Below are 27,823 nucleotides of genomic sequence, written 5' to 3' on the forward strand. Positions count from 1 at the left end.
CCGACTTACAGGCTCCCGGGGCGGCGGCGGCAGGCTCTGAGCCGGCGGAGCGCTGAGCGGGCTGCCGTGACGGGCGGCGTGAGCCCGCACCCTCTCGCGCGGCGCGCCGCGACACCATGGAGCCCGCCGTGTCGCTGGCCGTGTGCGCGCTGCTCTTTCTGCTCTGGGTGCGAGTGAAGGGACTGGAATTCGTGCTCATTCACCAGCGCTGGGTGTTCGTGTGCCTCTTCTTGCTGCCTCTCTCGCTCATCTTCGACATCTACTACTACGTGCGCGCCTGGGTGGTGTTCAAGCTGAGCAGCGCCCCGCGCCTGCACGAGCAGCGCGTGCGGGACATCCAGAAGCAGGTGATCAGAGCGGGGCGCGGCTGTGTGCCGGGCTAGCGGTCCGCCGCGCGGCGGTGTGCCAGGCCTGAAGAGCGGGCGTGGGAGGGGGGATCGCGAGGACCCCGCGTGTGATGGGGGGTGGGGGTGGTAAAGAAAAGCACTGGGGCAACTAACAGAACCTTGCTTGGAGACTTATGGAGTGTCCGCTAGGTGCAGGGCATGCGCAGTGCCTGGAAAACGAGGACCCTAAACCTTCAGAGGTGGGCCATAGTCAGGTAACTCATTAGGCCCCTGCATTCCAGAGGAGGAATGGCCCCGGGAGGTGGTGCTGGGAAAAGAGCCAAGTGGAGAGATTGGTTGAGCAAAGGTAGGGAAGCCGAGGAGCACAGGCAGTGAGAGCAAGAAGGTTAGAAAGTCAGTTGGGAGAGGAGCCTTATGGGAGGAAAGAGGTGAAAGTTTTGTTTTGTAGTCCGAGGTGCTTTGGGCGCCTTTCGAATAAAGGACTAAAAAGAGAAGGTGGACTCCAGCTCCCAGCCCCATGTGCAGTCATGCGGCACCCAGAAGTAGTTGTCCGGCTCCCACTAAGTAGATGATGAGTTTACATAAGCTAGCCGGCACCTAGGCTGAGACACCTTCACAGTGGAGCCCTCTTCCCCGATCCAGGGCTGGCATGGTCTCCCTCTGCCCCTCCTTATAGTATCTGTTAACCGGCATCGACTTCAGAGAGGTCTGCTTCCTGCTGCCGCCCTCGTGGCAGCCACCCTCTTGTTCTATTTACTTCGTGCAGTGTGCTGTAGCCTGAGCCTGAAGGTGCAGGCGGACTGACCTCCAGACCAGAAGACCTTGCCCAGGGAGACGAGCGTGCAGAGGGTGCTGCTGTCAGAAGCACTTGGCACTACCAGTCTAGCTTTTGGAGCTCACCCCACAGCTCTGCTCTTCTCCTACCCTGCCTGCACTCTTCTTCCTAGGTCTTTCTGTGGGTTCAGGTCCCGCATTTACCCACTGGATGCCCTGGTCAGGTTGTGAGCTCCTGAAGACAGGACTGTTATCTGACTGCTCCCCTGGGGGCCAGAGTATATTAGTGGGTGCTTGTTCATGCACACTAGATGGAAGGATGCACTGTGACAGGAAACAATGGGGCCCGGGCCTTTCGTGACTGTGATTTGCTGTCCACGGCCACCTGATGTCTGGTACCTGTTTTACTAAAATGAGGTTTAAGTTGTGAGTCCTGCCCGGAACAACACAGCTGGTAAATAGGGCAGGGACTCACGTTGGCTTGGGATAAAGAGCCTGAACTCTCGACTCCCTCAGCCCCATGCTTTCCAGCCCACCCTATGACTCTGGTTTCGTTGCCTCATGCCTGGTTTCTTAACCATAACTGCCTGAGTTGTTGCCTACCTTCTGGGCCCTTCCTGTCTCTTGAGAATCTGACAAAGAATGGTTTTTCCGAACTTTGCTTCTTTGCCCCAATCTAATAGATGTTCCAGGCTTGATAGCGCCTACCTGTGTGACCCACCGTCCAGCAGCACCCCATCTCCTCTCGTTCACACTCCGTTTCCATAAAGTCTCCGACCGCAGAGCTGGATGGTCATGGAACTCACCTTTTGTCCTTTCAACCGCTGCTCACAGTGGTGCCTTTCTGCTAGACCGAAAGCCGCCTCCCCATCCTGAGCCCTCTGACAGCTCCAGGGCACCTTCCCCAGAAGTCTGACCCTTGACAGGACTCTTGCAGAACATAGCTGAAGCTGGTTTTGAGTAAAGGGCCTCCCTAGGTTGTGTCCTGAAAATCCAGTAGTACAGCTTGCTGAGGTGTGACTGAACCCAGGACCCTCTCTCCTGTCTGTCTCTATCTTGTCTGCCGTGTCTTTCTTGGCTCTTCTTCCTGAGTTAGTTGACTTTTCTCTCCTGGGGCGCTATCTTCCTGTGGAATCCCCCACAGTCTCTGGCTTAGATTCAGCCAGTGTTGCTCCCACCTCAGTAAAGAGAGCGTGGCCAGCCGGGTGGAATCAACCTCACCTGGGTGGAGGAAGAGGAATTGGTAGACGCAGATGAAGAGGCAATGGACGGTCCTTGGATGCCCTAACTACAGCCCTGCATTGTGCCTGCCTTGTCCGTCTGCAGGGACAAGATAGTTCTTTTATCCCTCACCAGCATGCCATCCTCTGCACCCTCTCTGCTCTGGCATGGAGGTTTTGCCAAAGTACTACTGCCATTGGCTGGCTGCTCCTTGCCTGCCCCTCCTCTCCCTGTCAGAGTGGTACATGAGTTAGCATGTGAGATGCTGACAGCCGGGCTTGGCACGGAACAGGCTTCATAAGTAGCTGTTCTTCTGTGGACTAAGCCCATCTGTCTTCTGGTCTTCCCTGCTTTGTGATTGGTCAGTCCTGGCTATGAATCTAGGTCTTGCCAGCCACGGGTTGTATGATCTTAGACAAGTTATTTTGCCTGGGTTTCCTCATCTGCAAAAGGGGGGGCCGGTCACCTCAACCTCCTGGGATTGAGAGATTAAGAAGACAGTGTAGAGTAGGTGCCTTGTCGGTCTGCTGCCACTGTAAAGCCTTTCCTGAACTTTCCACTTAGTATTCTCAGGATACTTTGTTTTCTAGTTCGTTTTTCATCCTTTCTTGTACAACAGCAACACATTTGCTCTCCTGTTGGCCTTGTGAGCCAGGGAGACTCCACAGGGTAAGGCCCTCAGGGCTTCACCATCCTCCTCAATGGTACCGGGTAAAGGCATCTTTCCCAGGCCTCTTATCCTGGAAGAGGACCCTTGAGCCATTCTGGGGAGCCAGACAGAGCCAGCTAAGTCTCACCCTGTGTTTGCAGGTACGAGAATGGAAGGAACAGGGCAGCAAGACCTTCATGTGCACGGGCCGTCCCGGCTGGCTCACCGTCTCGCTGCGTGTTGGGAAATACAAGAAAACCCATAAGAACATTATGATCAATCTGATGGACATCCTGGAGGTGGACACCAAGAAGCAGGTGAGAGGCTGGGCTTGGAGTTCAGTGGTAGAGTTTACCTAGCATTCACAGAGACAAAGAGCCGGGGGTAGAGAGTGGACACACAAAATCAAGTGAGCACGTGCTGTACCCTGGCTCTGGGAGCAGATGGACACTTCCCATGTGAGTTCTCTAAAAGGGTCATTTAAGACACGTCCATTTTGAAGCGTTTGTGCCCGGCACATACTGTCTGCTAAATAGTATCCTTTGCGTGGAGAGATCAGTTTAGCCATTTACCTGCAGGTGGACATCCGGGCTATTTCCACTTTGGTCAGGAACATTTCTGTAAACATGCAAAGTCTTCCTTTGGGGCTGGAGAGCTGACTCAGCTTTTGCCGAGGACCTGAGTTCAGCCCTTGTCACCCACCATGTCAGACAGCTCACTAAGCGTCAGGGAAGCTGCTGGATACCTCTGACCTCCACACACACGCATACACATAATTTAAAAACTAAAATGGGGACCAGTGAGGTGGCTCATCAGTCAGTCACGCGTACTGTTTTGTAGAGGACCCAGTTGGTTCCTGCCACCTATATACAGGGTTGACAGCACCTGTAACTCCAAGCCTGGGGACCCAAAGCCTCTGACCTCCAAGGGCACCTGCCCGCGTGTACCCAGACACAGATATGCACAGAACATATAGTTTAAAACAATACAAAGAAATCTAAAAACAACAAATCTTTATAAGTCTCTCCTCGGACAAATGTGAAGGAGAATGGCTGAGTCACGGCAGGTGGATGTTTGTGTATGTTTAAGGGCTTGGTTGGATTGTTTTCCTAAGGAGTAGCGCATTTTACAGTCCTGTGAGCAGTGTGTGGCCTGCTGCTACACATTGTTGGACCTGTCATAGTGGTCCATTGCTCTCCCCTAATGACTGAAGACCCTGGCCATCTTTCCATGCAGATTCTGTCCGTTGGCATGCCGTCCTTCTGAGGCCTGCTCAGATCCTTTGCTAATTTTTTAAACTCCAAAATCATTCGATATTTTCTCTTTGTCCATGACTTTTGAGAACCAGAATTTTATTGCCCGTGCAGGAGTGCAAAGGTCAGAGGACGGCTGTGGGAATAGGTTTTCCTTCCATCTTACAGGTTTGGGGATCAAACTCAAGTTGTCAGGCTTGGTGACAAGTGTCTTTATCCACTGAGTCATGTCATCCATTCTAAAATACTTTCTAATTTCCCTTTTGCTTTATGTTTTGACCTTGGGTAATTACATGGATGTTTAGTTTCCAGATATTTAGCAAACTCCTTCTGTCTCAGATTTCTGATTTAATTTAGCTATTGCCAGAAAACTTAATGCTTTCAACTTAAAAATAAATAAATAAATACTCCAGGTTAGTATTGCCTGTGTGTGTACGTGTATGCGCTCTTGTGAGTGCACAGTTTTGGACTGACATGTTCTACAAATGTCAATTCGGTCTCATGGCTCATAGTCTTGTTCAAATCTGACTTTGTACGTTTCCTCTCCGCTCATCGTGGAGACTGAAGTCGACCTGTTCTTGTAGGTTTGTTTATTCTCTAGTCATGTATCAGTTTCACATCATGAATTTCAAAACTCTGTTACTAGACAAATAAACATGTTTAAGGTTTTCTTAATATCCTTTTGATTAATCTTTTTATTTCATTATGAAAGGATGTCGCTCAGGTTGGCCTTGAACCCCACACCTACTGCCTGCCCTCAAATGCTGAGATTACAGGTGTGCACTACCACATCTGGCCGAGATTGCCTTTTTTAAAAAAATTCTCGGTTATAGTCTTCCTCTGAAATCTTCTTAGTCTGATATCGATAAAGCCACTGCCTTTTCGTTTGACCAGCAGTGGCATGATATGTATTTCTTTAATCCTTTTCCTGTTGACCTAATAAAGTATGTTTCTTCTAGGCAGCATCCGGTTGGGTCTTGCTTCTTTTAAATTGAACCTGGCAGCCTCTGTCTTTTAATTGAGGTGGAGAGACCTTTGTCGTCTAATGTCCTTAATTGATGAGGTTTGAGCCTGTCACCTGCTGCTAGTGTTGTCTGCATTTGTGCCTCATTTATCCCCTGCTTCTTTTTTCTTTCTTCTTTCCTGCCTTCTTTTGGATTATCAAATGATCTTAATGATCCTGTGTTAGCTTCCTTTAAGGTGGAGCACAGCTTCAGGGTTTCCAGAGTACGTGTTTTCCTCCAGGTCCAGTGATGTTATCTCACTTCAACTGCGGTTTAAAGACCTGAGGACAATAAACTTTTAGGTCCTCCCTCCTGCCCTTTGCTCTGCAGTCACACTCTCCCTAGCTCTGCGCTGTTACTGTCATTATTTTAATAACCAGTTGCCTATTAAAGAAATTTAAATAAGAACACCTATTTGTCCATGGAGCAGTTACCGTCTATTCTAGAGATAAATTTCTGTCCATTTGATTTCCGTTTGTCTGAAGGACCTCTTAACATTTCTTGCTTATGTCACAATATATACACCTGCACATTTTCCCAGGCTGACAGGTATTTTTCTCTAGGTACTTTGGAGAAGTTACTCCACTGCCTTTGCTTGCATTGATTCTAGCAATAATTCTGTTGGGTTTTTTGTTTTAATGTATTTCATTTTAACTTATGTGTCTATATATGCACACACATGCATGAGTCTCCATAGAGTACAGAAGGGGGCATCAGATCCTGGAGTTACAGGTGATTATAAGCCACCCAGCATGGATACTGGGAACTAAACTCATAGCCAGGTGGTGGTGGTACACACATTTAATCCCGGACTCAGGCAGCAGAGACAGGCAAATCTCTAAGATCGAGGCCAGCTTGGTCTACAGAGCAAGTTTCAGGACAGCCACGGTTACACAGAGAAACCCTGTCTTGAAAAAACAAACAAACAAACAAAAACAACAAAAAGAAGGAATACATGTGAAAAAAAGAGAATAGCACCCCTCTTAATAGGCTTCTCCCCCCTCTCTTTTCTGCTAAGAGGTTTTTTTAATCACTGCGTTTGAGCAATTTATTGTGATGTGTTTTGGTATGATTTTCTTCTTAATTTTTGGGTTTAGAATTTGATAGTTTTTTTTTTTCACTGAAGCTTTGAGGATAATTATTTTTTTTCTGCCTCCTTTATCTCTCCTCCTTTGGAGACGGCTATGGCAGGTAGGCTAGGCCTCTTCAGATTCTTCAAGCTATTTCTCCTGTCTCTCTGTAAATGGTTTCCATTGCCCTCTATTTAAGTCCACTAATTTTTCTTTTGTAATTCCCAGTTTGCTATGATTCCAGTCCATTGTATCTTTCATTCCAGACACTGGGTCTTGCGCGCGCGCGCGCGCACACACACACACACACACACACACACACACACAACGTACATGCTGAGGGGCGCATGTGGAGTTCAGAGAATAGTTTTCAAAAGTCAGTTCACTCCTGAATTCTGTAGATTGAACACAGGTCTTCAGGCTTGCAAGGCAAGTTCCTTTCTCCACAGAGCCATCTTACTGGCCCTCAAACTTAACTATTTGAACACAGAGAATTCAGCTGGTGTCCCTGATTGCTCTTCTGTTTGTTAGTTCTAGTTCTGTTTTGCTTGATGGGTTTTTCTCATCATGTAGTTTCCTGTATCTTTGCTACTTGTAAGTGTTGACTGGACAGTTGTGACATTCTGACCTTTTCCTAGTGGGCCTTGGGTATTGCGTTCCTACATGTCTTGAGGTTGTATTTCTAGGAGGCAACTAAAATCCTGGGAAACAATTTGATCCTCTTGAGTCTTGATTTTCTTAGGTGGGAGCAGAGCACCATCTAATCTGAGTTAGTTGTTTCCCCAATACTGAGGCAAGGCATTGTAAGGACTCTGCCCAAGGCACCGTGCATCAAGTTTTCCAGGCTGGTTTATGAGAGTGGATGCTAGGCCCTGGATGACCTTCTGGTGTCTTTACCTGTAATCTTCCCTGATGATTCTGCTCCCTGGCCTCAGCCTCAGGAGATAGGTTGGATATGCTGTGGTCCCCTTTTCAGTTCTTCTAGGAGTTCCTCTCTGGACAACACTGTTCTGGAACTCTGTGCTGCAAACACGTTTCTAGTTGGTCCTCTGGAACTCTTGTCTAGAAGATCATAATGATGCAGGCTCCACCCGGGTTTCCCTCCCTATTCCCCTCATTCTGGGCAGATGAGAATAGTCTCAGAGCTTGCCTTGTTTGTTCCCTGTCTCTCAAGTATCATTAACTGTTTAGTAGGAAGGGCAGAGCAAGCAACTTCCAAAACTAAGAAACAGAAGCAGCTGGCTCTCTGGACAGTCACCCAAGGTTCCTCTGAAACAGTGGGTCATCCATCTTTGGCTACAGGCCCAGAATATATGACAGACTTTTCTGTGAAGCAGGAATTTGGAAGGACCGTTCTACCTTGTCTTAGCAAAGTTCAGCAATTGCCTGCTTGTGTCCTGCTTGTCCAATTTGAACAGCATACTGTCAGCAGTTGAGGCAAGGGCAGTTTGTTGCCCAGTGGCTAACTTTGCCACAGCAAAAGTAAACTCCATATGGAGGTTCTTCCATATCCAACATCCTTTTTTGGAATAAATTTATGCAACCAGGAGCAGATGTGTCTCACTGTCATGAAAAGCCTTAGGATGGACTAGAGAGATGACTCCGTGGTTAAGAGCACTCTTACAGAGGATCGGGGTTTAATTCCCAGCACCCATGTGGCAGCTCACAATTGTCTATAATTCTAGTTTCAGTGGCTCTAAAACCCTCATACAGATATACATGAAATCAAAACACCCCAATACACATGAAGTAAAAAGAAATGTTTTTAAGAAAAGCCTTAGGTTATTAAAACATCTTAAATGCCATATTTCATAAGTCACTGAAGTATATGAAGACTGCCCACCTATCTAAAAATAAATATGTCTCTTATTTAACCTTGAAAATATATCTAGCATGACTACAAGTTTGATTCTTATGGGTGACTAAATACTAATCTAATTTCTTAATTATACATTATATTTTTTAATGAGCTATATAGGTATAATACCTCAAACAAGAGTAAAAACTTATATACAATAGAATAAAAAGAACCTTAAGTTTGTATCAAAATACAATAATACCTTAAACAAGAATAGGAACATATATAGACTATGTTCTAACAAAAATAACCTTAAATTTGTATCAGTATATAAAAATCCATACCAATTTAAAATATTTGAGATTTAATGGCTGCTTTTTAGTTTAAATTAGACTCAGTAATCTGTTCTTTTATGTCCTTTCTGTAACTGCCCCCCCTTTTTTTTCCAGAATCCAACCTCCCTTGCTTAATTTCCTCCCTTACCATGACAAGTAACAATTTGCAACCAACCCCCCTAAACAATGACTAACATTCATAACCTATAGAACAATCAGAAACCATACACACACACAGACACACATCTCTTGGGAATGTGGGCATCATATTCTTAAAATTACTTCCTGCTGACTGGGGGCAATAGCATCTTTAGAGGACCCTGAGAAAATTGAGATGATGATCAAGTCCTGGGAGAGCTAGCTGTATTATTTTTTTGTTTAGTCTCTGTATGATGGAAAAATCTAGCACTTATCTAAAGTCCTTTTGAACTGGAGTCACAGGTGGTTGTGAGCTGCCATGTGGGTACTGGTAATCTAACCCAGGTCTTTTGGAAGAGCATCCAGTTCTCCCAACTGCTAAGCCATCTATCCAGCCCCCTCTAGGACTAAATTTTTAGTAGTCAAACAGATGTGCATGTATGGGTTTGTACTTGTGAATATGTATGTTGTATTAAAACATACAAAAGAGCAGCATAGACATGGAAAAGCAAGACAGATCTGCTTCGTGCTTGTCATTGCTAAGTGAATAATAGTATGGATGATTGCTGTTTCTTGCTGTAACTTCCAAATTAATATTTCTCCTATAATCTAGGAAAAAAAGTAACTGAACTTTTCTTGTATTTATTCTGTTTGTTTGGGATTTGTTTTGTCTGCTTTCTTACAAGATTTTGCTCTATAGCTCCAGCTGGCCTCCAACTTGTAGCAAGCAGTTCTCCTGCCTCAGCTCCCCAAGTGCTAGGGTTCTCACTGTGTGCAACCACACCAAGTAGTTGTGAGATCTTCAAGAGGATGGCATTCAACACTTGCTGACTTGAACCAGAGGTCATTCACCGTTAATTAAAGCCAGTCTGGTATTCTAGAAAGAGCCATAAAGGCTGAGATGCTTGTTCTGCGTGCAGGCATTCTTGTTGGGTTTGCCGTCTCCCTCAGCCCCAGCCTCTCTCTCATCCCCATCTACAGATTGTTCGAGTGGAGCCCTTGGTGTCTATGGGTCAGGTGACAGCTTTGCTGAACTCCATTGGCTGGACCCTGCCTGTGTTGCCTGAGCTCGACGACCTCACCGTGGGTGAGTGCTCCGTGTTCGTGGTCGGTGGGCTGGGTGGTCTCAGTGTCACAGTGGAGGAGCATCAACCCCCATCCGTATAGCAGATCTACTCGGTGACAGCTTTCCCATACTCCATTTCTGAGCCGTTCAGGTAATCTGATGCTGCCTGCCTCCTCGTGACTGTCCATTGCTCCAATTCTGCCCGTGTCACCCTTGGAGTAAGTTTGGTTCCTCTCCCTGCAGGGTCTGTGACCACCAGAGCTTTTGTCCAGGGGCAGCACCCTCCCATAGCTCATAGCACCTTGCCACCCAGTAACCTCCCTTTTCATTAAAGTTCCTCTTAATGTGGAGGCACACACAGATTTATTTTAACCTCTGAGGCTGGCCAGAGGTGAGGGTGGCGACGCTCAAGGAGACCTTCTCACTCCTGCCGTCCAAATTGATTGATCAGGAATCAATTGAATAGCTCCATTCCCGCCAGCTCCACCCTGCACACCACAGCTTCCCCTGCTGACACGCTCGTCTCCACAGGGGGCCTGATCATGGGCACAGGCATCGAGTCATCCTCCCACAAGTACGGCCTGTTCCAGCACATCTGCACTGCATATGAGCTGATCCTCGCAGACGGCAGCTTTGTGCGCTGCACGCCGGTAAGTTCAGAGATGGGGGATCGGGTGGCCGTCCTGGGGGTTCCGTTGTAAATACATCTCTTGGGCTGTACTGTTGGGAATGCTGTATACATGTTGTGGGGTTCATTTTCTCCAACAAACTGAGTGGATACTATGATTGCCGTGAGTCAGATAGGACGCTCAAGCACAGAGAGGCTTAAGACCTGCCCGAGGTCACACAGATAGGAAGTCCTTCACAGCTAGAACTTAAACCTGGGTCACCGGGTTCGAGGTGGGTACATCTGAGCCATTAGAGCTTTGGCCTCACAGAAGAAAACCCGAGGAAAGATGACTAGCTCGGTCTGGGGTTAATAAACCACAGTCAGCCAAGAAATCCTTCACGGTGAGTGGTTCGGCGAGTCTTCCTGCACTCTCACCTGAGCCCTGTTATCTGGTCATCAGGGAAGGAGACAAAGGCTTCTCTGAGGCCGGGTTCCTCCTTTGGCAGCTGTGTGAGCTGGAGGGGGAAGGTGCGGTGTCGGGGTTCCTGGCATGGAGCCAGGGGTGCTATTTAGGGAGTTTTGCTGGGGTGCCCTGGACAGTGAGATAAGCAAGTAGCCCAGGAAAGGGATTGGTTGACGGTATCCTGCTGCCTGCCACAGAACTTCCTTGTCCCCTGGCCCACTGCTCCCTGTCCCGCTTGCCACCAAGGCAATGCAGGTTAGTAGAGCTGGCACACCACTGGCCTGAGGCTGGAGTGTTTTGGGAAAAGGCTCTTGGAGACGGAAAGAATCTAACTTAGAGTGGCCAGTGGACAAGACAGTGTCCGTCTGTGGGAAGGTAGGCTCAGATGTTCAGAGCCTAAGGCCGTAGGGAGACCACTGCTTCAGAGTTAGGAGATCCGGCCTGAGCCTGGCTGCTGCAGCTGACTTCCTAGGAACCCTGACCAAGGCAGGTCCTCCTCAGCAGGGACTCATGCTCCTCACCTGTCAAAGCAGGCAGTACCCTGCCAGGCTCTGAAATAAGGTGACATGGGCTACGAAAGGCACTGTCGCTTTTAGTGCCCACTCAGTAGGGGGCACATTCACGTTTTCATGCCTCTTGGCAACCCTGGCTCTAATAGCGATCTATCTCATTTAGCCTGCACTAGGGCCCCCCTTTAGTCTTCCCTGTGGGGTCTTTGGTCATGACCTTCCTGGTTAGTATGTGGTTCAGGGGCTAGGCTTCAGTAGCAGGTAGTGGATGCTGTTTAGCTGAGCATCCCCGATACAGGGAGCAATAGGAGATTAAATATAAAGTAGGAACTGCGGCTGGAAAATTGAGTACGGATCATAATGTCATTGCTCAAGATAGCAATAGGCAGGAATCTGGCCCAGGCCCTATATGTTCCTTTATTGACCATGTCTAGAGGTCAGGTTCTCAGCACGTGCCAATTCTGTCTCACACAGTCTGAAAACTCAGACCTTTTCTATGCTGTGCCCTGGTCCTGTGGGACCTTGGGTTTCCTGGTAGCTGCCGAGATCCGTATCATCCCTGCCAAGAAATACGTCAAGCTGCGGTTTCAGCCAGTTCGGGGCCTGGAGACCATCTGTGAAAAATTTACCCGCGAGTCCCAGCGGCCGGAGAACCACTTCGTGGAAGGATTGCTGTACTCCCTAGATGAGGCTGTCATCATGACAGGGGTCATGACGGATGACGTAGAACCCAGCAAGGTAGGCCAGGGGAAGATAGGTGGCTGGGACTGGGCCTCTTCATGACTGCTTGTGGCAAGCAGTTCACCAGGATGCTGGGATCAGGCTCCTTTAGAGCTGTGTTAGGGGCCACAAGAGTCCTGTCTTCTCCACTCCTGCCAGCTGCCTGTCATGTGCTCGCCTCATGGTAGATAAAACTTAATGTCTAACAACAGCCCATGCCTTAGATGAGGAAACTGATACTCCAAGGGCCAATTTTAATTTCCACAGGATGGCAGAGGCAAGATTGGGCAATTACCTTGAAACTCTTCCAAACCAAATGGGCACACCCTCAGCTTTCACCATACAACGTTTAATGTTTTATTAACATATTTTAATTATACGTAACAAGTATAAATGTTTTAATTTTTATTTATTTTCAGACAGGGTTCCATGCTAGCTCAGGCTGTCCTGGAACTCACTGTGTAGTATAGGCTAAGCTCCACCTCATAGCCATCCTCTTGCCTCAGTCTCTTGAGTGTGTAAATTCTGGGATTATTGGTGTGAGTCAATGATGTAATATGTTTGTTGTTTTTGTTTCTGTTTGTTTGTTTTCAAACCAGCCCTGGCTGTTATGGAACTCTGTAGACCAGACTGGCCTCAAACTCAAAGATCCTCCTGCCTCTGCCTCCCAAGTGCCAGGATTAAAAATGTGTGCCACCATCCCTGGCAACCAAGTAATTTTTAATAGAGGGATTTTTTTTCTCCATTCAGAAAGGATTTGTGCTCATTGTAAGAGACTTGGAGCTATGAACAAGTGAAAGACCTACACACGTGACCCAAAACTAATTAGGTGTTCCTCATTTGGTCGTCCCCCCCTCCCCCCACACACCGTGCATATGTAAAACCCTTTTCAAGTTTTTAAGTTAGAAAGTTAAGGTGTATTTCTTCAGACACACACACACACAGTAACTAACCACTTCCACAGTCTGCCATGCATAGCTCAGCATACATGGTTAGGTAATGTCCTGCTCTTACCCTGTTCCGGGCCATTTGTTTGAATGTAAGTACTTGGTCCTGATTTAAGACTCTTTTCTTGTCCTTACACACCAGTGTTTTTATGAATGAAATGGAACCCTGAGCCAAGGTGTAAGCACCCTAAATAGGGGTGGATGAAACCCTGCATCCCACAGTGGGGTAGTCATACCCAGCAGCAGGCGGCTAAAGGCCTTTCCCCATCTCCTTGCCAGCTGTAGTGAGAGGATCGCACTTTGATTTTTGCCAATCTGATAAGGTTAAAAATAGTGCCTCTTTATTTTGTAGCTCTCTTGTTACTTGCACGGTTGAACACACCTTTGTAGAGTTTTCTAGTTTGTCTACCTTTATCTGCGATCGCCTCTCCAAATTTGCCTTGTCCGGTGGGTAAGCGCTGTCCTGTGCTCTTCGGCTTTAGTTGATTTTAATGTCTTCAGAAGAGTGCATTGAGCAAACGCCCTCTGTTGCTTATGAAAACCACTGTCCGTGGTTGGAAATGTTTTATTAATTTACTTAGTGGAGCAGTGAGACCTTGAAGAATATCTTAAAGTAGAATTGGTATACGTCAAAGTATATAGGCACCTCTTAAGGCTCTTGACCTGTACCTACACTCTTCGAACGTTTTAGAATTGGGGGCCTCAAAATGACTCAGTGGCTATGGATACTTCTCACCAAGGCTAAGTTAGATCCCTGCGACCTCCATGGCAAGAGGAAAGAACCAGCTCCCACAAGTTGTCCTCTGTCTCACACACACACACTAGTACATAAATGAATAAATATTGTTTTGTTTAATTGGAAAGGAGAGCTAGAGATGTAGCCCAGTGGTAGGGTGCTTACCTAGTACGTATGAGGCCCTGGTATTAGTTAAATGTAATAATTGAAAAGGACTCACAAATCATGTGGAACAGTTCCCTCTCCATATTAGGAAATGAAGCCCAGTGAGGGACCGAGACTCTTGGAGATGTCCAGTGAGCATAGCAGATTTGCATTCTGGTCTCTGGCTCCTGATTCATGTAGGTCCCTGAGTCCCAGCTTCTAGAGTGTAGCAGTGTCCACAGCATTGATTCCTGGTAGGATACGTATCTGGAGGAGGGTATCCAAGAGCATTTAGTGGCAACAGCAGCCTTGGAGCTGAAGTCCTCTGGCTTTTTGTGGCCTCAGGCCTCGTCATTGTGAGGCCCCCACTCCACCCCTAATCACTTATCAGGGGAATCTGGCCCAAAGGTGTTCCAGCTTCTCCCGGGCTTTTCATTAGAGGCTCCTTAGAGGCTGTCCACAGCATAAAGCTGAGGGAAGGGGCCAAGGGGAGAAGCCACTCACCTGCAAAAATAACTTGACCATTGTCTGATGGATTAGATGCCATCAAAGTGATGATTACAAAAAAGAATTGTTCAGCTTTTAAAGTGTTTAGACAGCTGACCCGGTCCCTGTGTTTCCTGAGGAGGGAACAAAGGCCCCAAGATCCTTCTAAGACAAATGGCAGTAAAGCCCAGAGGCCAGAGATTCTTGCCTTTTGTCCTAGCATGCAAGACTGGGACACAGGTGTTAGCTGAGCTGGAACAGGATGCTGTTAGATAGGCCAAATGTCCCAGTTTAGAAGCCAGCCAGGCACTGTGATGGCCCTCTGGTGGCACCATCCAGGATGAGGCTCCCTGTGAAGGCATAATCCACTTTATAGCCAGTCAGGAGCCGCTCTCTGTGGATATGTTAAGGCCAGAATGAGCTTCTGCAGCTACCCGGCCTTCCCAAGTGCCGTGTGGTCCTGAGTGGTGGTTAGGTGGCTTATTTAATGTTTCAGGATTTCTCTGGCACTGTGTTTTCCTAAGACCTTGGACCGAGGCACCCCAAGTTTCGACTTAATTACACAGTGAATGCCACTGCCAGGCAAGTGGCCCGGCCTCAGCTACCTTAGATCAGATTGCTCCGTCTGCTGCTGAGTTTCGATCCCCTTCTGTTACCAAGCAGAGGCCTCGCTCCCCACAGGGAAGCCAACTTGGGCAAACAGGCTCTTGTGCAGAACTGCCTGTCACAGAGAGGGCCCCACATGAAGGTGATACCCAGAGGGTGGCAGGTGCTGACTGAGGAGGGAGAGGCTGAAAGTCAGGGGCAAAGCAAGAAACTGATGCTGTGGCCCACTGTGGGCCAGGCACACGCTAGGTGTGTCCTGTGTTGTGTGTTTTGACCTATACAGCCACTCCAGTCAGCAGTACCAGTATCTTGCCATAGCGAAAGTGAGCCAAACAGGCTAAAGGATCAGCTTAGCTTACACATGGGAAAAGCATATTGGCACACAGTATGTGCAGTGTGGTATGGCCTGCTTTGTTGTTTTTGTTTTATGTTTTATTTTATTTGGTTTTTGGTTTTGTTGTTGTTTTGTTTGAGAGAGAAATAAAGCCCTGAAACATGTGTGTATTTTTTTATTGTTAATTCACACATGCAGGAAACTGGGTTAGGGAGTGTAAACCGAGAGTGCTCATTATTTTCCTGGCCACCCAGACCCAAATAATCACACAGAAACTATATGAATTACAACAGTATTCCGCCAATAGCTTAGGCGTATTCCTAGCTAACTCTTTTTTTTTTTTTTTTTTTTTTTTTGGTTTTTTCGAGACAGGGTTTCTCTGTGGTTTTGGAGCCTGTCCTGGAACTAGCTCTTGTAGACCAGGCTGGTCTCGAACTCACAGAGATCCGCCTGCCTCTGCCTCCCGAGTGCTGGGATTAAAGGCGTGCGCCACCACCGCCCGGCGCCTAGCTAACTCTTACATCGTAAATTAACCCATTTCTATTCATCTGTGTACCACCACGAGGCTGTGGCCTGCTGGTAAGGTTCTGGTGTCCTTCTCCTTCGCCAGCTACATGCCGTCTTTGACTCCGCCTACTTTCTCTCTATATCTCTGTTCAAATTTCCCACTTGCCTGTACTCTGCTAAGCCATTGGCTGAAACAGCTTTATTCATTGGCCAGTAAAGCAACACTTGTACAGAAGGACATCCCACATCAAGGGAGTGGCCTGTACCAGTTCACACAGCTCGAGTATAGCCAGGCAACATGTGCCCCAGCCTTCCAAGAGAACCTGCCCAAAGTTCATTCCAGAGGAGAGGGAGCTGGGGTCTGAGCAGCTAAGTCACCTTGGAGCCAGCCAGATCAAAGCCTGAACCTCTGAGAGCTATAAGCCAACAGTTCAGGGTATCATTGGAGGACACAGAACCAGGGACCAGGCTTGTAAGCTGAGCTTCCCTCCAGGAGATGGGGACTATAGGGAAAGTTCTGAACCTAGAGGATTGGAGCCAAGTCTGGGAATAGGCAAGAAGTGCTGTGGTTGGCTGGAGCTGGAGCTGTGGGCGACAGTGAGGGTGATCCACACTGGCTCAGTGAGGGCAGCAGGAAGCTAACCTGCGCCAAGCTCTGAAGTGTCACTGGCACCGTGAACACTGACTTCTGTTTGAATCAGGTCACCGGCTAAGATGGGCCACTCACTTTCCTAGACTGCCAGAGCCAGCTCCACGGCCCTGTGCTCGGCACTAAGGTCCCTGAGTGTCTGCTCTCTGCTGGAGAGGGCCTGCTGTGCCCAAGCCGCCTGGCTTTGAAGGCTCTCCAAGGCCACAGCTGACATGTCAGAGCTTTGACAAAGGGCTGGATCGCTGTTGCTCCCTGGTGGCTCCCTTGTGGTGTCTGGCATTCCCCGATGACAAATACACTCTTGTCATTTCAGCTGAATAGCATCGGCAATTACTACAAGCCGTGGTTCTTCAAGCATGTGGAGAACTACCTGAAGACGAACCGGGAGGGCCTCGAGTACATTCCCCTGCGGCACTACTACCACCGCCACACGCGCAGCATCTTCTGGGAGCTCCAGGTGAGGCTTGGCTCCCCTGAGACAGCAGGCCGTTCACACTGGGGCCACCGTTCACACTGGGTTAAGTGAATGGCCCAGCGGAGCAGTTACTGTGTTTTGGGCGGGGTACAGCCACCTGCCATGAGAGTTGACACCGAGAGTGGGGGCCATGCTTTGTGGAAGGCAGGCAGACCCACTGTATCTTTCAGAACCTCCAGGAGAGTCCCTGGGAAGAGGAATGGCCAGCTGTGGGCCAAGAGAATTAACTGGGGTCTGGTGCCTAGTTCGGGGAGCGCAGTTACACTCCTGATGCTGGGTAGCTGCCACCTCGATAGGGTCCCAGGTGTTCTCTTTGTACCACAAGAGCAAGTAAACAGTTTTCACATTCTTTGGGGGGGGGGCACACTCATCGCACACGTAAGAAGTGGAATTGCTGAATTATGGTAATTCTGTGTTGAACTGGCAGAGGTTCTGCCAGAGTGTTTCCCACAGTGGTTGTGCGGTTCACATTTCACCTAGCAGTGTTCCAGGTTCCCCCTTGATCTAGCAATACTGATGTTCTGGTCTGTAAGCATTGTTACTATTACGGCCATCCTCGGAAAGGCGGCGCTGTCACAGTAGTCTTTGATCTTGAGCAGTGTGTCAAGTGTTTGTGGCCCATTTGTGGGGTCTTTTGTTTAATTGTAGACCACTCGTTCATTTGTTTTGGTGTGTGCATGTGTATAACACGTGTCATGATGGTCAGAGGACAACTTCCAAGAACCTGTGCTCTCCCTCGGCTTTGTGGCTCCCTGGGGTCAAACTCAGGTCATCACGGTTGGCATTGCGCCTTTGTCCACTGACCTATCTCACTGGACACTTTGTCCATCTTTACCTAGGCTGCTTGTGTTTGTTGTTGAGTTGTGTGTGTTCCTCACACACTCTAGATGACAAACCAATAGCAGACGCACGAGTTGCAAATATTTCTCCGTCCTGCACGTTGCTTTCACAATTTTCACAATGTCTGTTGACACACATGTTTTTCATGTCAATGAAGTCTAACTTACCCATTTTGTTCAGTGTCTTATTTAAGAATTTATTAACAGCCGGGTGGTGGTGGCGCACGCCTTTAATCCCAGCACTTGGGTGACAGAGGCAGGTGGATCTCTGTGAGTTCGAGGCCAGCCTGGTCTACAGAGCGATTTCCAGGACAGGCTCCATAGCTATACAGAAAAACCCTGTCTCAAAAAACAAAAGAATTTGTTGACAAATGTGAGATCAGGAAGATCCTTGCTCAACCCCCCCCCCATCCATGCCTGCCTCCAGGAGCTCTGCCTCCAAGGCTAAAGCACCTTCATTTAGGTTGAACCTTTTGCACCTCTTATGCGAGGCAGGGGTCAGTAGCAGTCGCTCAGGACCTCACTGCCCTGTTGTCCCTGCAGGCTGCATATGTCTGAAACACGGCAAGGTTGCTGAGTTAGAGCCGGGGTGCAGAATGAGGTCACCCAGCAGCCAGAGGCTGGGTCACGTGGCTCCTTGTAGGTCAAGTGAGAACTTAATGCTTCTTCTAGGTGTGATAGGAGGCCAGTGGGCACTTTAAGCAGGAAGGCGATGTGTCCTACTTTTTTATTTTTAATCTTAAAGGAAATCTTTGGTAGCTGGAAGGAGCGTGAAGTAGGTTGGGGGCCAAGCGATCGTGGAAAAAGAGATGAAACATGTCTGTTGCCTGGGAGGCGACAGAGGCGAAGAGCAGCTTGAGGGACTCAGGCAGGATTTCCAGACAGATTGGCTTGAGCTCAAGGCTGGAGACCCCTAACTACCGCGGGAAGCAGGGGAGGCATGGTAGAGGACACTGGATGTTCTGAATTGACCACATCTGTGGAAGCTACTGCTTTGAGCACACACATGGGATTCTGAGTTGGTCGCCAGGCAACCGTGTGTGTGAGGACCAGGGGGCCTCAGACCGTGTGTGTAAATATGGACCTTGGTGGCGGGGGAATGTTTCTGAGGTTGTGGGGGTTTTTGTTTGGTTATTTTGTGTTTGAGATAAAGTTTCATGTAGCCCATGCTGGTCTTTATGTCAGTGAGACCAACCCCAGTCTTCTACATCCCCCCTCCCCAAATACAGAGCTTTTAGGCCTGTTCCCCACACCTGAACCTTTTTTTTTTCTTTTTGAAAAATGTTATTTAAAGCCATGATAGTAGGTGCATGAAGACTCCAGTCCTGGGTCTCCTACAGCCCCAGGGAGAGGAACCAGCAGAAGAGAAGGTCCTTTAGCCAGAGCCCTGGGGACCTTGAGGATAATGTTGAGTGCCAAGTAAGACAAAGGGGTAGAACCAGCTTTGAATAGCAGGTAAAACCCAGAAGGCTGAGTCTGAAAGAATGGGATCGTGAAAACCAATCTCAGCGGCTACTTAAAGCAAATAGACACGGGACAGATGGTGGAAGGAGGGTGGGACTAAGAAAGAATCTGCGATTGTTTTTAGAAGAGGTGACATCATGGTTATGTGTCCTGGGGCTGATGGGGAGAATGACAGCACAGGGTGGAGGTGTTTAGAGAGTGGGATGAGTCCCTGGCTCAGCTGAGAAAGTGGCCTCCTGTGGTAGCATGTGTGGGAGGGAACAGTTGCTGGAAGTTGGAGACAGGTGGGAGGTGGGAAGTCGAGAGAGTTCCCTTTTGGTTGTCTGTAATTTCTCAGTGAAGTCAGAAGTAGAAATTTCAGCTTGGACATGGTGGCAGACCACTTGAGAGGGGGACATGTGAGTTGTTCCTTACAGAATAGGAAGTTCATTGCCTGGAGATGGCCAGGGGATTCAGCTTCCTGCGACTTAGGACCATGAACTCCTGGCAAGGCCAGCATGTGGCTGTGGGTTTTCACACTGTGACAGCGGGTGCCAGGTCAGTAGTGGGCCACCTCTGGGGGCACCTGGACAGTAGGAAATGTGGAATAAATGAAGACAGAACCACTGATTGTCTGGGACCGACTGGATGATACTTTTGTACCCCAGCAACTTAGTTCTGCTGCGCCAGGGCACTGCAGTGGTCCCATCCACGGTGAGTGAGCTATGGGTGGCTCTGGGAAAAGGTGCACCAGGACTGATTTGGCTCTGAGATTAGATTGCCATGGTGACAGTGTTGTCAGCTGCTCGGAGATACGACATGAGAGCAATAGCCAAGCTCAGTGAAAGATGAGGCTGCTGAGAGACAGGCAAACAGGCTGGGGAGCTGGGGTACCAACGTGTGGAGACATCACAGGTGTGGGGATTAAAATCACAAACTGTGAGGGAAAATGAAGGTGATAGTGACCAGGCTCCGTGAAGGAGAACTGCAGTGTATGAGGGTGTATGAGAATGCAGTGGTTCAGAACCACGGAGGGGACACATTGGCCCAGGCTTCAGTGATGTGGGGTGATGGATTGCGATTAGCCAGGCCCAGTGAGGGGTAGCCATGAGTGTGGGATGAGCAGATGCGCGGTAGTCTGGGCCTCATTGAGGGGTGCCGTGAGTGCGGGGTGAGGGTAGCCATGAATGTGGATGAGCAGATGCAGCAGTCCAGGCCTCATTGAGGGGTGGGGTGAGGGCCATAGCGGAGCACTGGGCTGAGCTCCCCAAGTCCAGTTGAAGAGTGGGAGGAATGAGAATTGAGCAAAGAGGTCAAGACCATAATAGGGTGACCCACTGAAACAGCTTACCTGAGCTAATGGGAGCTCACCAACTCCACCTGGAAAGGGAGGGAACCCACATAGGTCCAAACTAGTCCCTCTGAATGTGGGTGACAGTTATATGGCTGGGGCAGACTGAGGGGCCACTAGCAGCAGTGGTACCAGGATCTATCCCTACTGCTTGTACTGACTTTTTGGGAACCCATTCTCTTTGAATGGATACCTTGCTCAGCCTAGATATAGTAGGGAGGGCCTTGGTCCTTCCGCAAAGCAATTGCCTTACCCTCTCTGAGGAGTAAGTGGGAGATGGAGGGGGCAGGTGAAGGGAATGGGAGGAGAGGAGGGAGTGGGAACTGGCATTTGTATGTAAAGTGAAAACGGATACGTTTGTTTTCTTTAAAAAAAAATTAGAAAGTGGGGTAAGGGGACCGCAGTGGTCAGGCTCCAGGGGGGACCCATGAGTGTGAGGCCATGGGTGATGGATGAAGAAACCCTTACTCACGGCCATATGGGCTCCTTGAGCTACCTAACCCCCACAAAAGATCACCCAAGAGAGACTCGGGCATATTTTGCAGTGTAGCTTTCATGTTACGGTTGACAGTCACTGCCACTACCACCCAACTGATAGCACCATGTCGTTGACCCACTCCAGCTGAGGGGCGCTGAGCGCCATCTCCAGAGGAGATAGATAGATCTTGAACTGTTCACAGTCTGTGCTCAAAACGAAGCTTGCTCTCTGTTGTTGTTCTGTTAGGTAAACACTGTCCTAAATCACCTTCCTTTGCTGGAAGGAACTGGAAGAACAGGGGTTTTAAGCCTGTGTTTGCTCACCTGGAGTTTGTTTACTCTTGGGACTTAGAAATGCTAGGCAATAGGGAAATAGCACTGGGCGGCAGCCGGCTGCAGAAGCCAAGCTGTCAGTCACAGGAAGGCTTCAACTGGCCCGCAGGAGCGCCAGGCAGAGTTGGCCTGCAGAATGTTGTTCCCCTAGAGATATGGACTTTACCCACACCTCTGGCCCTCGACCAGCCTCTTTCCTCTCCCTTCTGCCTAGAGTGGTTTCCTGAGGAGGAACCCAGTTTCATGAGTCCCTGGGGAAGTTGGTGGGGCCCCCAGCTAAGCAGAGACCTTTCTGATAAGGAACGCACACCACACAATCTCAGGACATCTCAGGACGTAGGCTTTCCCTTCAATACACCTTCCCTTCCATTGGCTGCCTTCACTTCAGCTTCCTCCCAGGAGGAAAAAGGATCTTTGAAAACAACTGGGTGAACCTACACTCTGGGTGAGAGTCAGTCCACCCCTCACAGGGGACCAGCCTGGCCGGCTCAAGCATCTTCCTTCCTTCCCGACTTGGGTCACCAGCAGCACCAAGTTCAGGGCTCGCTAGATAACCTGTGGGGCCCCGATGCACAGAACAGGTCTAAAATTCCTAAAATATAAAGCCTTTTTCTTTGTCCTGTCATAAGTATTTACATAATGAAAAAACATTCTAAGTTATTAGCATGGATTATACCATTCTTCTAAATATAAGAGCATTTGCTGGGGCTCAGTGATAGGCAGCTTGCCTAGCACAAATGAAGCCATAAGTTCAATCCTTAGCCCAATGGGTTTGGTCTGGGTGGGCGGGGGGGGGGAGGTTGACACCCACTGCCTTTGATCTAGAGAGATAATGGTTCAATGAGTACAGCATTAGCTGTTCAAGAGTGAGGACCCGAGTTTGAATCCCCAGAACCCACTTAAAGCTAGGCATGATGACCCACATCTATAATCCCAGAGCCTCCCAATGGGAGGTGGAGCAGAAGAATCTGTGGAAGCTTCCCAGACAGCTGGCCTGATACCCGGGGCAGCAAACAACCAAAGAGACCTTATCTCGGACAAGGTAAAAAGCAAGGGCAACACCAGAGCTGTCCTCTGACCTCTATATGTCACCTCCTCGGGCATGCATTTATGTACATATATAAGCGTACAAGCACTATTTTGCTTTTGGTACATGAACGTCCTCTTTTGACCTTCGTCTTTCTATTAAGTCATAGGCCAGGTCTATCTCATCTTCCGTGGCCATTTTCATAGCAGTTGTTAGCCTGTGGGGGCAAGTAACATGGTAAGAAAGGAGATCTGGGATCCTTGGTCATCACTGTGGCCCTGCAGCCTGCCCACCCAAGCAGAGGTGGCCAGTAGCAGGCCGGATGCAGGCAACAGGGAGGTGGCAGGAGCTTGAGGGAGATTGCTGGGATGAGTGGCCTCAGTGTATTGGCAGGACAGGACAAGAGTGAAGCCAGGGCCTTGGGGACCCCAGGTCACCAAGGGGACAAAGGACGGATTGTAAGGCAGTAGCAGAGGGGAAAGAAGAGTGTTTAAACATTGCTTTTTGAGGTGGACAGTGTCAGCTGATACAAACCAGTAGATCTGAGAAAGGGGACATGGTGTCACTTAGAGCTAAAAACAGGCTTCTCACCGTGCTCACCTGTCGGGGAAACGGCAGGGGTCTGGAAGTGTGACCACACATTGCTGGTCGGCGTGCAAGGAGCAGTGTTCGCTTCAAGTTTCAGAGTATAAGACTGTACATGCTTCTGAAATAGGATCCCTTAAAGAGACCCACAGCATTTAATCTAAAGTTGCCCGTGTCCAGGAACTTAACAGCAAGTGTGCGTATTGATGGGCAGACATAGGCAGAGATGCCTCACGGATAATCTTTGAATGATCTAAATGCTCATCAATGTAGACCCGCCTAAATAAATGGCTCCACATCAGGCAACAGAGTGAGGCAAGGGTAGGCAGTCTGTGCGAAAGGCTGGAGGGGTGATATTCAGTTTCTCTGGGTACTCTCCAATTCTCCTAGCCAGGAGGAGGCCATAGACATCTAGATGGGCAGATGTGGCTACAGTGGGCTGACTCTGGCCTCACTCACTGTAGTGCTATGTGGATCTAGCAGACTGGACAGTGAGTTAACAGCCTTGTAGGAGAGCTCTGACTCCAGGGATGGGTGAGTGCTGCTACCCGGCTTTTAGCAGTTGGCACATACTGCTGCTGTTCCAGGGGATCTTCGGGAGCTGCCTCTGACTCTGTGTCCCAGTTCTGTCCTGTACCCTCCATTCCCAAGAGAGGATCTCAGGACAGGAAGCATGTCTGGAATGCTCCAGGGCTTGTGGTACTCTCTGCACACTGGTGACTTAGGAAGGTGGCAAGGTCAGAGCTGGGAGGAACATTGTGAGCTAGTCCTCTAAACGAAGGGTGTGCTGGGGAAGCAACAGCACCCAGGGCGTGAAGGTAAAGACAGCATCTGCCCATCAGGGTCTCCAGGGAGACCAAGGGAAACAAGTCTATGAATGGTTGGCTGTGTGCGATCGAACAGACTCCTTGTGGAGCTCGACTCCACCCACCTGGTGCATTCCTGCTGCGTGACCTTAGAAACATTGCTCAAGTTCTCTGCGTATCCCTTTTCTCACTGGACAGCATTCATTTAGCAAATATTTATGGGATGTGATTCACTCTGACCTTAATCTCAAGAACAGGAACGGTAGCCATCTTATCGTTGTGTTCCTAGTTTGGGGGGGCGGGGGTCACAGTATCTCTGTTGGCCTCGCGCGTCATTTTTCCCAGATAAGCTGAGCTCAGAGAAGTTCTGTAACTAGCCCAAGGCCGTCATAGTTGGTAAATGTGCGAGATGGGGATCAAACCCAGCTACGTCTGGTAAAGGCCACCCTACCTTTTAAGGAGGGGCTCACACCCTGGAGTATTTGTCCCGGGTAGATCGAGGACCTGGCCATGGCTCCATCTTCCCATCCCCCTTCTCTGTCTTTTAGGATATCATCCCTTTTGGCAACAACCCCATATTCCGCTACCTCTTTGGCTGGATGGTGCCCCCCAAGATCTCCCTCCTAAAGTTGACCCAGGGCGAGACTCTCCGCAAACTGTACGAGCAGCACCACGTGGTGCAGGACATGCTGGTGCCCATGAAGTGCCTGGCTCAGGCCCTGCACACTTTCCAGAACGACATCCACGTAAGCCGGGTGGCCAGGCGGGCATGCTCCCATGGGACCCAGACCTCCTCTCCAGAGCCATGTCACCCAGCTTTGTGTATCTGCCCTCCGGGCCTCAGTTCCTCCAACCATAAAATGAGGATCTTAGCCCACTCGGCCAGGGCAGCAAGAAAGAAGGGTCTGATGGGCTGCTGGCACCATGAGGTGGAGTAGGAGTATCTGGCAGGGGTGGAGAGGAAACCAAAGCAGGGCCCGGAGCCTCTAGCAAGGGCTGCAAACTCCAAGTCTCCCTCGGTGGGATGTGGGCAGGGCAGTCCTATGTCTGCTACCTGAGACCAACCCACTTCCCTGGCCTCTCAGGTCTACCCCATCTGGCTGTGCCCATTCATCCTGCCCAGCCAGCCAGGACTAGTGCACCCCAAGGGAGATGAGGCTGAGCTCTACGTGGACATTGGGGCGTATGGGGAGCCACGTGTGAAGCACTTCGAGGCCAGGTCCTGCATGAGGCAGCTGGAGAAGTTTGTGCGAAGTGTGCACGGGTGAGTGGCCTGGGGTGTCGGGGCACAGGGACCCTCTCACCCTACCTACCCGTCCTCACACCCTCACCCCTTCCTTCCCATACAGGTTCCAGATGTTATACGCCGACTGCTACATGAACCGGGAGGAGTTCTGGGAGATGTTTGATGGCTCCTTGTACCACAAGCTGCGCAAGCAGCTCGGCTGCCAGGATGCCTTCCCTGAGGTGTACGACAAGATCTGCAAGGCGGCGAGGCACTGAGCGGGGCACCTCGGGAGCCAGATGCATGGGAATGGACTTGTTCTCCCTCGCTCCAGCGTCTCTGCTTTCCCAGATTTCAGAAAGAAACCCCTCCAGAAATCTCCAGGGCAGCTCAGGCAAGCGGAAGGAAGGAAGCGCACGGGATCTGGAGTCACACAGTCCTAAGTCCCACTCCCAGATTAGCCACTCATTAGCTGTGCGACTCTGACTCTGGGCTGGTCACTTGGCCCCTCTGTGCCCCTTGTTCATCTGCGAAAGGAGGTAAAAATTCCTACCTGTGGGCCATCATCTACACAAAGGGCTGGTTGTGTGGGAAGAGCTTCACGAGTGGCAGCCACGGCCACGGCTTCCCATTCAACCTCACACCTGACTCCTGCTCCCCACGGGTCACCTGTGCACAGGTTTGGCTGGCATGATGAAGGGGGTGCCCTGGGGTTGCACCTGCATTGCCTGCATCAGCCACAAGAGCCCTTCATGGGGGCAAAGGAGGTTCCTCCTTCCCCCGGACCTCATGGGGGGCCACATGATGGGCAGGCAGGCCCAGGATGTGCTGTGCCAAAGCCAGGTCCAGTCCAAAGTCCTCTCTGCCATCTTTGGGCCATCCTGCCCCTTCTTCCTGTGTGCGCAGGCCCGAGGGTCACCCCAGCCATCTCACTGGGCCCACTCAGGACTGTTCCTGGAAAAAGACATCTCAAGATGGGAAGCCTGGCCTTCCTGGGCTATCCTTTCTTGACTCCCTCCATCCAGACCTCCTCTAAGATCCACTGAGTCACAATGGGGGCACATGCTCATGACTGTGTCACATAGGGGTGGTTCCCACACTGAGTAAGAAAGGGGTGTCTGCCCTGTGCTACTGTGAGGACCCTCCCTGGGGTTGGAAGGAAAGCTTCCAGGGTTACTCATTTCCCCCATTATGTTCCCCCATCCCCAGCTCTAGTTAATTTCAGTGCCTTACAAATCCTAAGCTCAGAGAAAGTTAGCTCCATTTCCGTTCCAGAGGGAGGGGCCGCTAAGGCCCCTCTGCCTTGTTAGTGAAGTGTGGTTGGTTGTACAGCCCCACCTTCAGAACTGCCTGGCCTGGCTGAAAACCCAGAGTCTCCTGGGGGGGAATCAAGTCCTGGAAGAGAAGCCAGAATTCAAGAGCTGAGCTGGTCACAGTCCCTGCTAAGCTGCTGTTTTCTCAAGTCTCATTGAAATGTCAGAGCTCCTGAAGCCTTTCTGTGTTAGACAGTAGAAAGCCTAGTGTTAGAAGCTGGGGGAACATAAACGATCCAGGTGACAGTTAGGGACTGTCCATCATCTCGAGTTCTTCCTCCCACCCCCAAGCCAGCTCCCCTGTCATTTTCATCTGTCTGGCACGTGCCAGAACCCTTAAGAATCATACTTTAATTGAAGGATGCTCACTGATGCCGCCGAGAGCTGTCACGACATACTGCACAGTGCCAGTGTGGTCCTGTGAAGGCTGGAGCACTTGTGGCCGCTGGAAGGCGGAGGAACCACCGCATCCTCTTGGCCTGTGAAGGAAGTAGTCTTCACCTCGCTGTCTGTGCAGCGTGCATTCTTGGCACTGGCTCTCTTGGTGGTCCGTGTGCATCCTCGTCCTCACCGACTGATGACTCTGCTTGCTGCAGATGAATGGTCGATGCGAGCTAGGTTAGTTAGCGTGATAATCTGAAGTACCATCGTTCCACCGCTCGAGCCTCCATCCCAGAGCCGCTGGGACTGTGGTAGTGATGCCAGCAGCGTGTCGCCCTGAAGAGCCAAATTCTAGTCCACCACAGACACGCCCCAGGACCTGGGAAGGGAAGGGATTTTGAATCACATTAGCTTCAGGTTAGTGTTTGGCTCCAGGAATACCTTGCCTGAAAAGTGGCCGGTCGTCTTCCAAGCGTGGTGAGCTGGGTCCCAGGTTTTCCTCACAAGCCAGTCCTGTCATTGTCCAGCCATCCAGGGGCTTGGTGGTCACCTCGCTGCTACAGGACAGTGCATGTGGGATGCCAGAGCAAGCCTCTCCCCTCCGTGACTCTGGTTTCTTGGCTGCATGAAGGTGTTCTAGAAAGTCAGAGTTGTAGCCACCGCCTGGCTGGAAAGCTGAATTGGCTGTTACTGGAAGGGAAGAGGGGGAGAGGTGGCTGTGGCAGTGTGTGCTGTGTGGTTTTTTTGGTTTTTTTGTTGTTGTTGTTGTTTTTGTTTTAATTTGGTCATGGGGACCAAGGAGAAGGCATGACTCACCCTGGTCAGGCTCTTGCAGCCTCAGGCGCTGTGCCTACTCTCTAGAACACACGTCCCTGTGGCTGTGGGGCCACCGCTTCTGTAAAAATAAAATACGGCCTGGAAGCTAGTCTTTGTCGTTTTTTTTGTTGTTGTTCAGAGGACCACAGTGTGGAGTCAGACCAGGACTTAGCAGCGGGTGTTGCCACTCGGCTCTGATGTCCTGTCTGAACACGAACACCCACAGACACCAGCTGAAAGATTGTGGGGGGAAGCAGGGAGCAAATGCATTTCTGTCATTCCAATGAAGACGTGGTGGCAAGAGAGAGGATGGCAGCTCAGGTCGGGTGGGCACTGTCCTCGGGCACCAGACGTGCCATCAGAGGTCTGGCCACTGTCCTGGCTTT

The 27,823-nt window shown here is 49.8% G+C and overlaps 1 protein-coding gene across 1 annotated transcript; it reads left to right on the plus strand.

Moving 5' to 3' along the window:
• Dhcr24 (24-dehydrocholesterol reductase) lies at positions 1–27,546 on the plus strand. The gene is made up of 9 exons (XM_075944900.1): positions 1–347; positions 3,153–3,308; positions 9,571–9,676; positions 10,187–10,305; positions 11,712–11,975; positions 16,680–16,823; positions 24,251–24,448; positions 24,788–24,966; positions 25,052–27,546. The coding sequence occupies exons 1-9, from the start codon at positions 117–119 to the stop codon at positions 25,203–25,205; spliced, it is 1,551 nt and encodes a 516-aa protein (XP_075801015.1). The 5' UTR covers positions 1–116; the 3' UTR covers positions 25,206–27,546.
• The last annotated feature ends 277 nt before the right edge of the window (positions 27,547–27,823 follow it).

Source organism: Microtus pennsylvanicus, chromosome 13, assembly GCF_037038515.1.
Source record: "Microtus pennsylvanicus isolate mMicPen1 chromosome 13, mMicPen1.hap1, whole genome shotgun sequence".
NCBI lineage: Eukaryota > Metazoa > Chordata > Mammalia > Rodentia > Cricetidae > Microtus > Microtus pennsylvanicus.